The following is a 17,926-nucleotide window of genomic DNA, read 5'->3' as shown; positions in this document are numbered from 1 at the left end:
GATGAAAGCGTGTTTGCTACAAAGCACAGTGTGAAGATTAAATCATCTTCACTCTCCTCATGCAACCCTGCAGATGCCAAACCAGCAGTTACTTCATCACACACTTTTTCTCCTCATCTATCAGTGTGTGACGGCAGAGGCGTATTCCTTTCATCATTTAGATTAAATTAGAGAAAGTGTTCTTTGCAAACATCTGTATTATCTTGAGGACATAAAATTGTCAACCTTGTCTCACATGTGCAATTTGATTCTACCGCACAAAGTTGTTTTGCAGAAAAGCCAGAAAAGGAAAACAAAGAACATTGATTTAATTCCACCCTACTGATAACAGCATCAGAAATGAGGAGGATGCCAGCAGCAAAACAAAACTGTTTTTAATCACAGGGTTCAGCTCTGAAACAAGGTCTCCTGTTAACTCTGCTTCTTGCAAGTTTTATCTTTAACAACAACTGTCATTTAGTTCACTCTCATTTTCCTAAAACTGGACATCCGGATAAACTCACACACAGCCTCAGGGTATCTCTCAGCCTGCGCCAAAGATCAGGTCCATGTTTGGCCTTAAAAAAATTGTTTCACAAGATTGGATGGAATTCAGACAGTTATTTTCATGCTGGTTGAGCTATGGGAGGAGTGTCGCTGAACAAAAAGTGAAAATATTGAAATATAAAAGTGTAAAAGTGATAATCTGACTGTAGACAACGAACAAAGGAATTTGGCTCAACATAGAACATGTTAGTTATGTTACACTGAGACTGCAGTAAAGTGGGCCAAATCATTTTTTTATAATTCATATGTAATTCAAATCTTTTTTTTTTATTACATTGTGAAAAATCACACAGAATCACAAGTCGCACTTGTACTTACATACTGAGACTTGTCCAGTGGTGCCATGCTGACTGACTGGCCGTCCAACAGGGCCGAATCAAAGTCCTGCAGTCCAGCACTGGAGTGGACGACTCTGTCCTTCACGAAGATGCTGACAGCTCGCAGCATGAAGGAAACAAACAGGTGCATGTGGATGTAGTTTCTCGTGCAGTGAAGACGTCTGCCATGAATACAAATGGTAAACAAACGGTTAGAGATGAATTATTTATAGTACGGTAAAATGCAATTGACATTTTCATAGAAGGCTACAAACAGAGAGATCAGATCTACTGGTGGAAGAAGTATTCAGATCTTTTACTGAAGTAAAAGTATCACAGTGTGAAAATATTCCACTACAAGTAAAGTCCTTCATTCAAAACCTTAATAAAGTAAAAGTAAGTACAACTGTAAGTAATATTGGCTAAACTGACTTGGTAAAAGTACACATTCTGCAGTAAAATGGTTCCTATCAGTGTTTTACTATTATAGTTGATGTTTTTGGATTAATATTACTGCTGCACCAGTGTATATGTTGCATTTTATTGCTGTAGATGTTTAAGGTTTTTACTATCATATATACTGTTGAGCTGTTAATCTACAGCATCACATTCTATACCATCATCATATGTCTGTGGCACATATCCTTAAAAAAGTCAAGATAAGAGATCCAAGAGACTTTTTAAACCTTCTACAGGTAGTTTTAACTGGTTCTGAAGTCTCAGAATTATAAACGTGTGATGACCAGTTGTCCATCCTAGTGTTAGGAGCAGTGGGCATCTGCTGTGGAGCACCCAGGGACCAACAGACATGTTTTTAATGGTGGGAGAATCCGGAGCACCCAGAGGAAATCCACACAGGCACTGGGAGAACATGCAAACTCCCCACAGGAGAGCTGAATCCGAACTGGGATTAAATGCACAACATTCTTGCTGTGTGCCTCCTTGCCCCATGGAAAGCCTTTTTTTTACCGATCATGTTATGTTGTGTTATTTTCCTGGATATTCCAGATAAAGCTTCACACTGGGCGATGAACACTGTCTGTTATCTTGAAAGAGAAGCGGAGAGAGCAGAAAGAGCTGAGGACGCGCACAAATCAAACATGTGTAAGCAGCTTTATGAAGTCAGACGCAGCAGATACAGGATCTGTATTTGTCAAAAAGTATTTTGATGGCTCTTTGAAAATTTGCTCCGTTTGAAGTTTTTTCCTATTTAAGATTGTATCTCTTGGTGGCTTTCCTGTCTGAGAAGTCTGCTGACTTAACTTTCTACTTTTGTCTCTCTTAATCAGTTCAACTACTCTTGTACTGAAGTTTCTTTTTACTCTGAGTAGCCATCAAGTGCACAGTGTACATCATGCAGAGATGCATGAAATTACATCAAAAGTAGAAGAGTCCATTCATAAAGTGACAATAAGTGTAAAATTCTAAGTTTAAATGTCATTTAATTACTACATTTTGTTCTTTATTTAAAACATTACAAGCACCAGGTGCTTTACAACAAAATAATAGATACTAAAATCTACATTTTTGGAAAAACTCACATAAGCTGAAGTACTAAGTAATTTAAACGTAATGTTGCTTGTTGATTTAAGTCAGAGTCTGTATGTCCCAGTGGCACATAGAGGCATAAAAATTATAAAATAAATAGATTTGTCAAGGTTTTTCAAAATTTCTGAATCAAGGAGGTCAGTCATGACTGTGCACAAACAAAATTAGGCTGATCAGTCCTGTAGGATTCGAGATTAGCATACACTCACGCACGCATACATAGAAGTGATTACATGATCCCTGTCAGTTTTTGACCCATGACAAAGACCAAAATGTGATCAGCAACAGATGAGACAAGTCTTGTTTTTAGCCAAGCAATTGTCGGTGACTTACTGTCCTTACCGGTCAGTCAGGAGGAATGAGGAGTCAGCAGTCAGTATAAAACATTCCAGTCAATAAAAGAAGGTTTCTCAAGGTTTTTCAAAAATTGTGCAGTCACTGCAACTACAAGAGGTCATTGAACATACAGCCATAAAATTGCACAAAAAGTATTAGGCTGATTGGTCCAGCAGTTATGTGAGATTCGCTGCGGACACGGACAGTAGCTTCAGTCACCAGGCAGCTGATGCCTGACAGACATAATTCTCTTGTGATGTCCAGTCAATGTCACTAGTCCCTTTATAGCTGGACATGGTTGTGCACTCAGCAGCCCTTCTTTAAAGCCAGCACTTGCTGCTTGGACTCTGTTGATTCAAATTATACTTTTAGGAGTTGTCACGGCCACAGCAATGCCTCCTGTTGTCTCCCTAGTGTTTTCCTCTTTTCCCTCTCCCCCGTCTCCTCCTGTCTGTTTGTTGTTTGTGTTGTGGGTGTGATCTTCCCTCCCAGGGGCCTGGTGTATGAAGAAGTTTCAACATACCCAGGGTACATTTTGGTGGTCTGGCTTCACCAAACATAACAAAGGCAATTAAAACATAAGTGGTCACACGAGTTTCCCAGTCTAGACATGAGCATGTTCATATTTCGAGGCAGTGTTTTGAAGCATCTGACTAATCGTACCATGTTTACTGACATGAAGAGCCAACATCTGAAGAGAAAACTGTAATATTAGACAAATAATAAAGAAGAAGGTGATCATAACCATCATAATCCAGACTGAAAGAAACACTCCTGCACTGTAATACAACAAGTACAAGACTTTTCAAATCAATCAGTTTTGTAGGATGAAATTGGTGTATAAAAGCATAATGAAATAACATGTTTTCCTCCTCTGCACATAGTTGGCCAGTGCCGTTTAATAAAGTGCTTTGATTGGTCAGCAGGCGGTGCTCTGTCTACAATGATCTCTTATCTTGAACATAACCTGCTCCAGAGGCATTCAGCTTAAGTTACCATGGTGATGTACCCTGGTAAAAAATGAACCACTGTCGTAGTACTGATAACCCAGGGTTAACCCTAAAAGTTACCTCGCTAATCACAATTCCTGCTTTGTGGTACAGGCCCCAGGTCTCTTGTCTCCCTGTAGCACTACTCACTCCACACCTGGCAGTAACTGACTCATCATCACTCCCAGTCTGCTCACCTGGACCTCATCAGCGCTGCATTATTATCCCCGGTCTCCCACAGGGGAGACCAAGGATAATAATGTTCTAGTTTTACTCCTGCCTGTATTCAATCATCCACACCTCCTGCAAGCTACGCCACCTCCGCTCAACTTTCCTACCCAGGTTTGGCAATCCTGGCCATCTCATTCCTCTGCCTCATCCAGCTGCCTCCCAGCTGCCTCCCTGCTATTTCCATCATCGTTCCCTTTCACTCCTGCAATAACCACCCTCAAGTATTCAGAGTATACTTTATAGCCATATTTTTGCTCTGAAAGTTTAGCAATTGAAGTATTCTAAAGTCCCAACCATGTAAACCAACCGACAGCAGAACAAGGATCCACAGTATGTTGAGATGTAATGCAGTACAAATTGATTTAGCAGTTTTTTATTTTCAGCCCGTCAAATACGGCACATTGGTTGCATAATGACAGTGATTATGCTTCGGAGCAGACGCTGTAGGTGCCCCTGCACCATCATTTCTGGAGGTGTCCATCTATCCGCCATCAAAGTCAGCTGATGTATTATGAAGACATGTTTACAGGAGGTTGGTCAAACAAACACAGGACTTTCGCCCACGAGGCAGGGTTCATGTCCCAAGTTCATTTCTGCACTGATTAGATTTAGGATGACGCCATGCCAGTGAAAGTGTAGGCTACTGAGCATGAAATTAGAGAAACACTGACAATGTAGCACATTCATCAGCAGCAATAAGGATTATTAACTGAACAAGTTCTAAGCCCTGGCAAATAAAGTGATTATAGTGCAGGACATGGCTCCATTATTTATGCATTGATTCATCATCCATTGCCTGTTGTTGTGCTGGATTATTTTTGTGCATGTAACATAAAGCTGGTTCCACAACAGCACATCAACATTCAGTGGAGGCGCTCAACTAATATGCCAGACAACATCCCACTGTCGCCTTACAAGGACCGCCAATGTTTATTTGTATTTTCTGTGATTCTTTTGTCCATGTAATTCATAAAGGTGTAAAAAAAAAATGCCAACATTTGATTTGGACTTTAAAAAGCCAGCCTGGGCAATGTGATATACACTACACACAACACTGGACATACTGTGGGACGTGTGCATGCTTCTGAAAAGATCGTTATTTCAGATGAAGTTTCTGAAAGCTTCGGGACCAAGCAACCAAATTTTTGCTTTTAAAAGTATAAATTTGTTTCTGTCATACCTCAAACAGGAACTAATTAGTCTGACATTTGGCGTACTGAGCAGTTCATTTTAGAACTGCTGACTGTTTTGTTCATTCACTACATGAAGTCTGTCTGTTTGAAATAGGGGGTGCAATGGATCACAAAATTCATGGTTTGAATCGTATTTTGGTTTTGAGTCACAGATCAGATTATTTTTCAGATCAGCAAAAAAGAAAAAAAGGTTGATTAGGGTTCAATTATTTTAAAAATGCACATAGCTTTGATCTCCCTCTGGCTGTTGTCATCAGTGATCATTACAAATATATATGTATAAAAAAAAAGCAGATTCATTAAAATAAGTCATTTGATGTTTTCAAAGTCATTCTATGAAGTTGAGACAGATGCCATATTCTGTTCACGTTCAAAGGCAGCTGCTGTTGAAGCTGGCATTGTGCCTATTAAAATGTCAGATATTAAAGTCAGACATCACTCAAAGTTCAAAAGCAAAGCTGTGAAAAAGTTCTCATTTACTTTAGTGTGAGATTTCAGATGGATTCTTCAAGAGACTTTGTCCATCGCATTTTGCCACAGACAACTGTTGAAGATAAATCTGTCATATGCTGCCAAATCTGCCAGCATTTCAGCCAGAAGTGTTTTGGATAAAGTAGGAATCGAGTGTTTTTGCACACTTCAGTTTTGTCAGATTCATTTCCAGATGTCACAGTGCCTGAGTCCAGCACTTTTGATCCCTAGTTCCGAGCGCACACTTTGCATCTTCATTCTTTGATATTTTGCAGTATTTCCATACAAAGATGGTGGCAGACATCATGTTAGTTTAATTCAGATGTCAGAGCCACGGGTTACCATAATAAGTGCTTGAACTGTCGGAATTGTTTGAATTCATGGCGCTTTGTGCTTGTTAATCAATTAATTAAAGCGCTCGGTGCACTTGGCTGGCGCACACATACACAGCTGTTGAATTTGTTATCAGAAAGTAACCTAGGCCGACATATTTTCTAACATATTCTCATATGTTTAAAACATTTTAAATATTTTTTTCTGTTTTCCTGTTATCATATTTTAATATCCTGTTATTCTATTGTCAGATATGCATTCTATACAGCACCATGTTGGACTAAATGAACTGACACAAAGCGTGTAAAAATCAAATCACTGCTATCCAAATGCTTAATTGCTGCTTTGTTTTTCAAGCTGCGTGGTGGTGCCAAGGCACTGTCTGCCATTTGGCTGTGTAATTGTTGTATAATTTGCATGATAACATTTTTAAGTATCTTCAATTTTGCAATTTTGTCATTGTGAACACAGTACGACACTAAAGCAACATGTTGAGAAATGACGTTTGAAACACAGCAGGACTGTCAGGATACCAACAAAATGGCACATGTGTCACATAGACTGAAAAGTGACTGGTCATCAGGCATTAAACCTCGCTGTTGTTTTGTAGCTCCTACACTCACTCAGGATACAATATGTGAATATGCAGACACAGCAGAGGATCTTGTCCTGCGGTTATTCCACTGGTGTGTGTGTTTGTGTGAGTGTATCTGTCTTTGCACTTGATTGTGAGGTGAGGTACAAAGATAGCACTTAAGTCTTAAGAAAAACCTCCTGTACCTGAAGTATCCGATGATGAGGATGGCCACCAGCAGGGAGCTGAAGGACACGGCATAGCCGATGGTGTACATGACATACAGCCGCTCAAAGAACTCTTGCTGTGAACAGAGAAAGAAATAATTACTATTCAGTCCTCTCTATAAGGTGAAATATCCTGTGTAGCTGCAATGAGAGTGAGACAGAGTTCAGCTAATGTGGTGCCCTAATTATTTTGACATGAGAAGATCAAGGAATAACAGATGCACTGAATATTAAAGCTGAAACTGATGCTAAAGCTGCTCTGTAGCCTGTGCATATGCCAAATTAAAGACTGGATCTGTAACCAATCCTCAGTGCTCTCACTATCCCTGTGTGAAGTTAATTAAAACAGAAAGACTTATAAAGTATTAGCATGTATGTGGAAGATTTAAATTCCTAATCTTAACAAATGCTTACATACTGGAGACAACATCAGGAGTACCAAAGCACTTGTTTTGTCTGAAATCAGAGATAATGTATTTTTTTTCGAGCACTGGTCAGACTCAGAGGAGATTAAGTTGATACCATGAACTCCATCACTTTCATTTTTCACAGAGCAGATGGCAACAAGTCCCCCAGGTGAGATGAAATGGTTTGCTGGGATGAGTGGGTTGTATTTCAAAAGATGGATAAGTTGAACAATAATACAATTTTACAAGTAGTCAAAAGGATTGAGGTGTTGAAAACCACTTTTTTTTTCACAAAAACAACAAAACTGTTTTTGGTCCAACTCCAAATCGATCTCTTTTCAGTATCTACAGGCCGAGCGTACCAACTGAAATTCAGCTTCAAGCTTGTCTCCTTAAAGCACTGGTTCCCGACCTGAGTGAGGACCCTCCATGGACTTTTTTCTGCTCTAACGTCCTCAAAATCAGATTTGCACATTAACTAAAATCAAAAGTTCAGGGTTCATACACCTTTTTCAAAGTCAAATTCAAGCACTTTTCAAGCATTTCTAGAACCTTCAATCTGTGATAAATTACATATTTATACACAAAATTATGATTTTTTTCTTCATCACATTAAATCAGATGTTACTGTTAAGTTCCAGTGTTTCTGCAGGTAACGTTTTGCAGAAGTAAAGTCAGAAACTTTTTCTGCACCCCACACCACTCCATTTTTTTTATCAGTCATTAACAATAACAGGGAAAGCAACTAATAAAGAGGGATTTTTATTATTATTATTATTATTACACTGTTGTTGTTGTTGTCAGTGTTGTGCCTGAACGCGTTCACTGAACGATGGTTCATGAACTCGTTCATCAGGCAGAAATACTGTACGTTCAGTTCACGTTCGCCCAAAATATGAACGTCACTGTGAACGCATTCATTCTGATGTCTGTGAACGGCACGCTCATTCAATTTAACTTCATTCAATAGGGTGCCAGATTTCCACAGAGCCTTCCAGGCAAAATCCCGGCTAAAACACACCGTAAACAGGCCTTAATATGTAATGGAAAAAACACCCAATCTGGCAACACCAGCCACCACAGTGTCGCACCGCTGCATGCATCATCAACACACAAAGCAGCATGGAGGCGCCAACAACAGCAACATGTAGCAGCAGCACTACCTCAGACTCTTCAAATGATTATTTAAAACAGTTTTATGAGAAGGTCAGTGAGGATTCCACTGGAAAAATCTTACATTTTTGTGCAAACTTTGCCCGCCGGGTTTCAAAAAGCAACTCCGCACATCAGTTACATCATCAACAAACCTGAAACGGCACATTGAACTCAAGCACCTGGGTAGCCTTTCAAGGCATGTGCAAGCGAATAAAAAATCAAGACACTCCAACATTAAAACTGATAAAATAATTGCTGTCTGTGGTTCTATATGGGCTGTGGCAATAATTTTGAAAAATAATAGCTCACAGCAACATATTGAAAAAAAAAAGAACTATGAACTAGTTTATTTTTGGAACTGTGAACTTAGTTAAAAAAATTTGAATTATGAACTATGAACTGAACTAGTTCATTTTAAAATTTGTGAACTGAACTTTGAACTAGTTCGTGTAGAAAGTGAACTTTCCCAACACTGGTTGTTATTATTGTTTTTATGTGATTGCACTTCTTTGTCTCTTAAGCCCTTCAAAAGCCCTCCTCCTCCTCACTCTGAACAGTTTCACCTTAGGAGCTCTTTTAAGTGCCATGATGCTTTGTAAACAACTATATTATCTTTACTGTTAACATTAAGAGGAGATTATTAGAAAGCATTATATTATATGAGGAATTTCTCAGGGTTCTACAGCTCGGAGCAGCTCTTTGTGCTCTGAGGTTGTATGAATACAGCCCCTGGGCTCCAAGGTGAGCTTCTCTGAAAACACAGACTACGTTTCTATGAAACCCTCACAGGCACTTTATCTTCAGAGGAAACTCAATGATCTCTGTGTCAGGCAGCAGATTTTAAAGCTTGTGTACAAAACTAAACCAAAAAGAATGAACTTTCAAGGGGTGTGTCAACAACAAGCAAAGTAATTGGCAAACCCCAAAAGCGTAACGTTTTACAGAAAGGACGATGAAGAAGTTGAGGAGAATCCTGACACATGGTTCCCATTGTCTCGTCAGCTTCAAGCTCCGCTACAGAGTCCTGCTGGCAACTGAAAATGTATTTAAGATGGCCTGTCTTTCCCCACACATTTGTTTTTTACTAACTGCTGTGCTCTTTCTTGTGTTTGGTGAACCGATGACAAGGTTCAACCCCAGCAGATGCATTCTGTTCTGCTGTGTTCTAGGTATTAGCCATACAAATGTCTGCCTTCTCTCCAGTATAATGTAATTATATAGCACTTGGCCTGTTGTGATCAAAGCAACAAAAACATACGTTTGAAAAATTCAAAACCAGCATCTCTTTCCAGAAATCATGACCCGTTACTCGAGATAATCCACAGATCATGTTGTGAGCAGTTTCATGTAGGAACTACTTTCTTTAAAGTAGTTCTGATTACTTCTTTTCTTATGAAGACCCTAAGAGGTTCTGTTGAGAACCATTTTCATCGATAGAACCCTTTAGGAAAGAAAGAGTTCTTTGAGGATTGTTGAAAGCCTTGGAAAAACTCTTTAGTCAAGGGTTCTTTGTAAGTAGTAAGCAGTAATATAAAAGGGTTCTCAGTAGAACCTGCTGTATGGGCTATACATAAAACCAAGGGAATATAAAATGGTTCTTGGTTGAACCCTGTAGATGAAACCCTTGGGATATAAAATGGTTCCTGAATAAACCCTCTAGGTGGGTTCTAGGTAAAACCCTGGTAATATAAAATTGTTATTGGTAGAACCCTCTGGGTGGGTTCTAGATAAAAGCCTAGTAACATAAAAGGTTCCTCAGTAGAACCCCCAGGGTGGGTACTTGTAAGCACACTTGGTTTAAAGGTTCTGGATAGAACCCACAGAAAACGTTTCACAGATTATTCTCAGTATAACCCTCTATGTTGGGTTCTTGGCAGAACTCTCTGGAAGAGTTATAAAAGGTTAATCCAGGAACCAAAAAGGGTTCTCCCATGGGGACAATGGTTCTAGTTAGCACCTTTATTTTTAAGAGTGTAGTTCCAGTGAATTCTACTGCAAAAAGAAAACAGTTCCCTCATGAAACTGCTCACAACAAAGTCTGTGGATTATCTTGAGTAACAGTTTGATGGTTTTTGGAAACAGACACTTGTTCTGAATTGTTCTGGTGTCTTTTGGTGCTTTGAGGACCACAAGCTGAGTTCCATTTCATTTCATTATATTGGAGACAAAGCAGACATCTGTATGGCTGATATCTCTAAAACTCAGCAGCTCACACCAAAAACTCTATGTGGATGAACTGCAGTAACAGGAAAAATGTGTACTTTGGATTTGGGGGTGGACTGTCCCTTTAAGTTGCTCTGCATCTGATGTCTGAACAGGCAACTGTCTGCAAACACATTTAAAACCTCAACTTCATGAAGGGGTACTCAGTGATGTGTCTTCAGTTTGTTCTGCTGCCCATAAATAATTAATACTGCTTTAAAGTTCCAGTTCTGAAAAGGTCTCAACAGAACACACGTCATCATGGCTCCACGTCCAACAACACTGATGAGTGTTTACTCTTCTTGACAGAGACTCTTTCAGTTATAATGTGTTTTCCTTCCTCTTCTCACTTTGTTTGTTGGAGACGAGCCTTCACTTAGTCGATTTCTCAAAATGGATGACTTCAAAAGCTGCTGTGTGATTAGTGTCTGTTTTTTAAGGACATTTTATTTTGTGTCTTTATCACATTCAAAAAAGAAAAGGAACAAGTCTCTGTATGACAGCGGTCCCCAGGAGGATGCAAGAAAATGTTAGGTATTGGGAGGTAATTACAGAGGTGGGAAATGAAAAAAACACACAATCCTGCAACATAAAATTATCTCAGCTTTTCAGACTTTTCTCTAATGGTGGTCCTGTATAATACTGTACGCTTCAAACTCCTTCTGTATTAAAAATAAATAAATAATAATAATAATAAAGCAGCCTGAGAAGGAAAGGCCACTCTCCAAATGAACTGCTAACAATTCATAGACATGCGGCCTGTGAGGAGCTGTCAAAAGCTGACGCTGCTTTGTATTAAAGGGTAACAAGCTTAAGAAGGTGGGAGCCACTGCTGCAGACGATGGTAACGCAATCATGTGATAAGATGTAAATTTGAACAACTCTGCACTATGTTTCGTTACATAAGAAGAAGCACACACGACTGCCAAGCATCTGATTTCATTTTTAAAAGAACATCTCAGATTGCTCACAGTCAGCCTCCCCATTAGCTTGCCCGAGGCTTCTGCAGGATTAGCAGCTTTGACTGCTACATATGCTAATGTTTACACAGCCACGTATGTATGTGGGTAACATTTTAACAGTTTCACTGTACAGCCCTGTTAACTAATCTAATGTGTGTGCGCTGAATGAAATGACCACTGGAGCATCTGTACTATACAGCTTTGCAACTTATCTTTTTTTGTTCAAATGGTTCGTGTGTACATGCCACATCAGAATTAACAAACGTTTGTAACTTCAAATAACTGTGTAAATGATCTACCAGCGTGTATTTGAGTGCATGTGCACGACTTGTAAATTAGCATAATTAATGCCCTGATACCATATAAGGCTACACTTCCTCTCCCATGTGTCAGGAAGTGTTCATTCATGAAAATGCCATCAAAGAATTAAAAAAGGTTTGTGTGAGGTTAGAGTTTGATGTCCTGCAGATCTATTTAGGAAAATCTGTCATTTTAATAGTGTCAGCAGAGGAATTGAAGGACCTGTTAAAGCAAAATAAGTGTTGTCACCTGGCTTCAAAGAAAAAAAAAAACACCTTGCACTCTGACAGCAACAGGTGGAGGGGGTCAATCGAAAGTTTCCATCACGGAGGTAGAGGACAGAATAAGTGAAGACTTCATAAACCCAGATATGAAGACATACGGCCAGTGGACCTGACAGGAGGTAATAATACATCATTACACTAATGATGATGGGATTTGTGGAAATTTAGAGCTATACTATAATTTAAAATGCAGTCAAACAGGATAATGTCGACATGATAGAACAATGTGTTTTTTGTGTCTGAAACTAGAAGATCTGTTCTTTCTTTTGATATATTCCATGTTAACATATTCATAGAACTGAATATTCTGTGGGTGTCGACAAAAATGAGTGAATTTTGTCAAAAATGCTGGCACTGGCTGGCAATGTGAGAAAAAAAAACAGCTAAGAGAGATTTAAGAACAAATTACTTGAGCGGGCCACCCAGGCATATTAACAGGCCACCAATTATATGTGGTGAGAACAACGGCATCTGTGTTCAATTAACTAGTGCAGTGTTTCTCAACCTCTGGGTCGGGACCCCCATAAAAGGATTGTGGCAAGACACACAGAATGAGAGTTAGGAAGCTCTATGGTTAATGAGTAAAGACTGTAACAGAAAGGGGGAGTTGACTTCTGGAGTTAGTCCTGTTGTTCATGATTTCTCTGTTCAGGATTTTTTGGGTGGACTTGACACGTGGCTCGGTGCCAGAGCACACGAATGACACCGCCTCCCCCTCCCCTCCCCTCATCCTCCCTAACGATCAACTACGAATGTACCTTCAGGCCAAATCAGCCCTGTAGTTCACTTCAGTGCCTACAACCCGACACAGAAGACAAAAAAATACCATCCTGTCAGCGTCCTCTGGCTCTGGTGGCTCAAACATGTGGGGCGTTCATGTTTCAGTTTGTTTTCAGGACATAGTGGTGTTTGACACTGAGACAGCAGAGTGGACAGCATTTCAGAGCAGAGAAAACAGTTAATTTTTTATGATTTTGTGACCTAATTTTAATTACTTAACGATTTAAATTTGTCTTAATAACATGTTTCTGTGGTGTGAACGTGAACTTTAAAACTATAAATACAGCATACAGCTCTGGTTAACCGAATGAAATGCAGCGTGAATATTTTACAGTCATACTTACTCTCCCTTCCTCATTCGTGGGCTGCAGGAAGCGCAGACACTCTGTGTAGTTGGTCCACGTTTTGTTCCAGCGGTCCACAAACACCCAGGAACCGTTGACATCACACTTCCTGTAAGCATGTCCTGTAAACACATACTTTTACATCATTTACAACACTTAAAGAAACAGGACTTTTTCATAATAGCCATGTTGACATGAAATATTCAACACAGGTGTTACCAGTCATAGCCTACCGTAGTCCATTTTACACTGGACAAAAAAACCCCACTAACATCTGGCATTTGTCTTCAGTGGGAAAAATTAAAATCATTCAACATTTTCCACACCTTTATCACCCTATAGACTCTTTCCACTGGAGGTATTGTGACATATCAAATGAAAAAAAAGCAAAGGCATGAATAATAAAACTAACAATGGCTGAATTCCATTTAGCTGCTTCAGCTTTAGTTCAGTCCTGGTATTGTGCATGCTGGATTACTGAGACACTTGAACAGAACAGAGTCAGTGTTTCTGTTATTAGTAATAATAATGATGTTATTGATAATTAGTGAAAGAGGCCTAGAGGTCCAGTGAACTCACATAATATCCCTCATAGCTAAAACCAGACGGGGGTCTAATCAGTCAGAATGAAATAAAGTTTTGATGTTGAATATTTCAGATTAGTTCATTTATGCTGAAAATATTTATACTGCAATATATCAGCAGCATAAACAGCCTGAATTTATCTCCACATTAAACTGTCTTGCACTCTTCTAGCAGTCAGTGTTGGTGATGGTACATCTGCAAAAAAAAAAAAAAAAAAAGAGGAAACTGTAAACCTTTGTGATTGAAGTCATAGATGTAAGACGGACAGGGAACCTTGGTAACCAGCCCAGGGGAGCCATGAGGCCAACAGATAAGACCGTCCCAGTCTGGAGGACACGTCTCATCTACAGAGGGAAGACGAGGAGAAAGAGGAAGTCAACATACACACACACATCTGGTCAATGATCACTTCTTTTTTGCTGAAACCTGTACGGTTAAATTTTCATTTGATCAATATATTCACGCTGTACTGTGATGACAAATTCCTCCATGTTACAATGAAAAGTCCAGTGCGTAAGATTTGGGGGAATTTATTGGCAGAATATGGTGAAAATGGAATATGATGTTCATAGATAAGTATGTTAGTGTATAATCACCTGAAAATAAGAATTGTTCTGTCTTCTATCATGGGTTCAGTTCTGAGGTGGAACCAAACTCAGGATGAAGAAAAAGAAACTTTAATGAACTTTCTGCAGGTGGAACTGACGAAAGCAAGGCAACAGGAAAAAATAATAAAGACCACTGAGGATATCTGGTAAAAACAAACTCAACAGTCCAGCTAAGAGTGTATAACAAAAAAACACAAAGAATAATCCAGAACAGAACAGAACAGGAACACGGGGAACACTGGGGAGCACCCATCTCTTGGAGTTCAGTGATGAAGGCGGAACCCTTCTGGAGAATGCCAGGAAAGGTGGAACTCCACAGGAGGTTACCTGCGAAGGAACCCCTCTGGAGCCAGTGAGGAAGGTGGAACCCCTCTGGAGGCTGGTGACGAGGCTGGAGAACAGGAAAGGCAGCTGGCACCAGAAGGTTTGGCTGCAGGGTTGGGTGGGGTGCTTCTCAGGACTGAAGGACACAACTGGAGACCAACATCTGGAGAGCAGGACTGGAATCTGGTGGCAGGGGAGCAGAGCAGGACATGTGCAACATGGCTGCAGGGCTGGGAGGCGGCAACAGGGCGACAGGACTGGAGGCCAGTGATGGGGGTTAGGGCTCCAGCAGGTGAGCTGATAAAGCCATGAAAGCTGAGGATTGCTGCAGCTCTGGGGGAGGGCAGACATGAGCAGCTTGGCTCTTGAGGACTGCTGCAGGATCAGTGGACTCCTGCAGCTCGGAGGGAAAATGAGCTGACTGCAGCTCAGCATCAGGACACAGCTGCAGCACAGACTCAGTGGATTGCTGCTAAAACAGAACAGAAACACAGGGAGCACTGGGGAACAGACACAGACAACCTGACAACTGAAAAGGGCAACACAAACTGACTGTATATTCAAAGAACTAATAATGAGCAGCTGAAACTAATAAGAAATTTAAAAAAAAGGGGAGGAAGAAGAAAAAAGTCAGGAAGTCAAGTCAACAGAAAGAGGAGGGAAGACAAGACCTATGAAATAAAAATAGGAAATGACAAACAAAAACCCCAAACATGACAATTTTCGCTACCTTAGAATGAGCCCTTAATATCTACATGTTTTTGTTGAGACTTGAAGGGCTGAATTCTGCTAGAAAATAACAAGTTCATACGGGCTGCTGTCTGATAACAGTGCACAGGTCCTCAAGTGGAAGAGTCTCCCGTGGAAGCCATTCACTGTAAAGAAAAGAAGAAGGTCCATCCCCTGATTACTTTCCACCTCCACACAGCTGGCCAATCACAGCGTGATTATATATATATATGTGTATACGGGGTGGGGGTGTTAACTGTACATGCTCCATCCAGTAAGCACCTCTGATGGAGTACACACACCTCTACACACCTCCCTGTTGCTGTTGGTCTTTCTAGTGCACACATTCAGCACTGACAGTTCCCAAACTGTACAAGAAGACAATACAGTGCAAAAAGTTACACTACTCAACCACTTATATACCACATATACAACCAAACAACACTCACAGTAAAATGACTGTTTTTGCTCATGAATATTAACTGTATGAAATCTGTGTGTAAAGTGTGTAAAGGGTATGTATTTCACTGACATATTACACATGCATATAAACAGTCTGTATGATTTTAAAATTGGCGCTTTACACATATATATGCACATTGTACATTCCCAGTTACTGTGTAGCTTTATCATAGGCAAAGAAAAAGCCTAAGTGATGAAACGGCTTCCTCTGGTTATTATTTGCTTTAGGAAGCAGTTTTCTGACCTTTATGACTTGTGCTGAGTTAATCACCACACTACATTTTTGAAATCCTGTTTCCCTGAGGTGTTTATAACACATTATAGACTCCTTTACAGTGCTGTTTTTAAAGCTCTTATCTATTGTCAGCAGCAGCTATGAGAATATCTTTGTTGTATCCCTCTTTAATTTTGATGCAAAAAACACCACAGAGCTTTTTACTTTTATCAACTCAACCTACGAATGCAATATCCAAACCGCAGATCCCTGCAATTATTTGATAAAGGAAAGTAGTGTGACAAAATAACATCAAGTACTGTAGTGCTCACCTGAAAGTCTTGTTCTCCATATGTAGGAAAACACAAATACCCCACAATCATGATTTTATTTTACTTTATTATTTTCTATTCTCAGTGAAATTGAAAATTGTGATGCAAAAATGATCATTCTTTTTCATGGTATCACACGTAAGAATCACAATTTCAGTCAGAATTATAGTAATACGACTTTTTACTGTATCATGCAGCCTTAGTAACTACAGTGGATTAAGCATGGAGATAATGAGTTTTTAGAAACTATAATAACCCTTTGTTCCTGTTATTGCTTTATTCACCGCTGATTTTTCTCAGTGAAACATTCTTCAAACTATTATATTCTTCCACAGGGGACTAGTTTTCTGCTCCAGTGAGCAGAGGTGAACAGCCTGACTCAGCACAGTTGGCAATGAAATCACTATAATCATAACTAAATAAAATTATGTCTATCAAATCGATCAAATTGTGAAATACAAGTAATTATGGAGCAGGAGGCAACAGAGCGCAGGTTATCCTGCTGACACAAAACAGATACCACTCCTGTCCACACCTCTAATGCACAATTTTGCATTGAGTTAGTTAGTTAGTTATTATTTGCATGTTCTTCTAAAACTCCCTGTTTATTTTGTATCATTTAAAGTTTAATTTGTAAATGTTTTTAAACCGCAGGGTCTAAAAACTCAGAAGGAGGGTGTTCATAGTTTAAATTACCAAATCATGGCCAGCGTGATTGTAATAGTTTTAATTAGAAGAAAACAGCAAACTTTGTCTCTGGTGTGAATCTCCTTGAAAAATCCTCAAATACCCCCAGAACCCAATTTTCTTCTAAATTACTTCTGTAAACTTGTAACACTCGTTTTGAAGTCAGTTCATTAAATGTCAGAAAGTTTCAGAATGACTTTGAGAATCTGTTTTTGGTCTTTAAAATCAAATGAGCACCTGAATATGTGTTTAAGAAGTAATGAAATCTTAAAACTACCTTTTAGAATATCAATTAGCACACGTTTCTTCTTCAGAAAGCGATGGATGTCAGTGGATTTTATTGTGTGGGATGTATACAAAGCCAAAAAGCATTAAATCTACACCAGTGCTGACTCATCTCCCCTCTGTTATAACCATAACATAAAATTAGTGCTGCAAAACAATTTAGAGTGCAACTTTCAGAAGCAATGCTCTTTCAATCAAGTCACATAATTCATCTTACATCACCACTTAACATTCTTCCACAAACATAAATATGATTCAGTCAGAAAGACGACATTTGAAAGTGGAAATTGCTCAGTGTCTGTCTGCCACTCTGACAATTTGATTGCAGTTGAAAACAGTTTCAAGCTCACAGTGTTTTTATGATAGACAGCACTAAAAAGTTCCTGAATAGAAACTGTATTTATAATTCATATCACTCTTCTTAAGTTTACCCTTCTCTAACCTTTCTCTCAGGCCAAAGATAGCTTAGTGACTCCCAACAAGGCAGGGCAGCCTGTCAAG

At 39.5% G+C, this 17,926-nt stretch overlaps 1 protein-coding gene across 1 annotated transcript in view; it reads right to left on the bottom strand.

Moving 5' to 3' along the window:
• Positions 1-17,926, bottom strand: part of pth2ra (parathyroid hormone 2 receptor a) — a 105,690-nt gene that overhangs the window by 67,084 nt on the left and 20,680 nt on the right. The window contains exons 3-6 of the mRNA XM_084724196.1: positions 14,018-14,128; positions 13,200-13,321; positions 6,745-6,842; positions 865-1,045 (exon numbers count right to left, since the gene is read on the bottom strand). Of these exons, the coding sequence (XP_084580322.1) occupies positions 865-1,045; positions 6,745-6,842; positions 13,200-13,321; positions 14,018-14,128 (512 nt within the window). The remainder of the gene's footprint in view (positions 1-864; positions 1,046-6,744; positions 6,843-13,199; positions 13,322-14,017; positions 14,129-17,926) is intronic.

Source organism: Lutjanus erythropterus, chromosome 8 (assembly GCF_056507025.1).
Source record: "Lutjanus erythropterus isolate fLutEry1 chromosome 8, fLutEry1.hap2, whole genome shotgun sequence".
In the NCBI taxonomy this organism is placed as follows: domain Eukaryota; kingdom Metazoa; phylum Chordata; class Actinopteri; order Lutjaniformes; family Lutjanidae; genus Lutjanus; species Lutjanus erythropterus.
The sequence above is the reverse complement of the archived record's forward strand: the minus strand, read 5'-3'. Positions and strand labels throughout refer to the sequence as shown.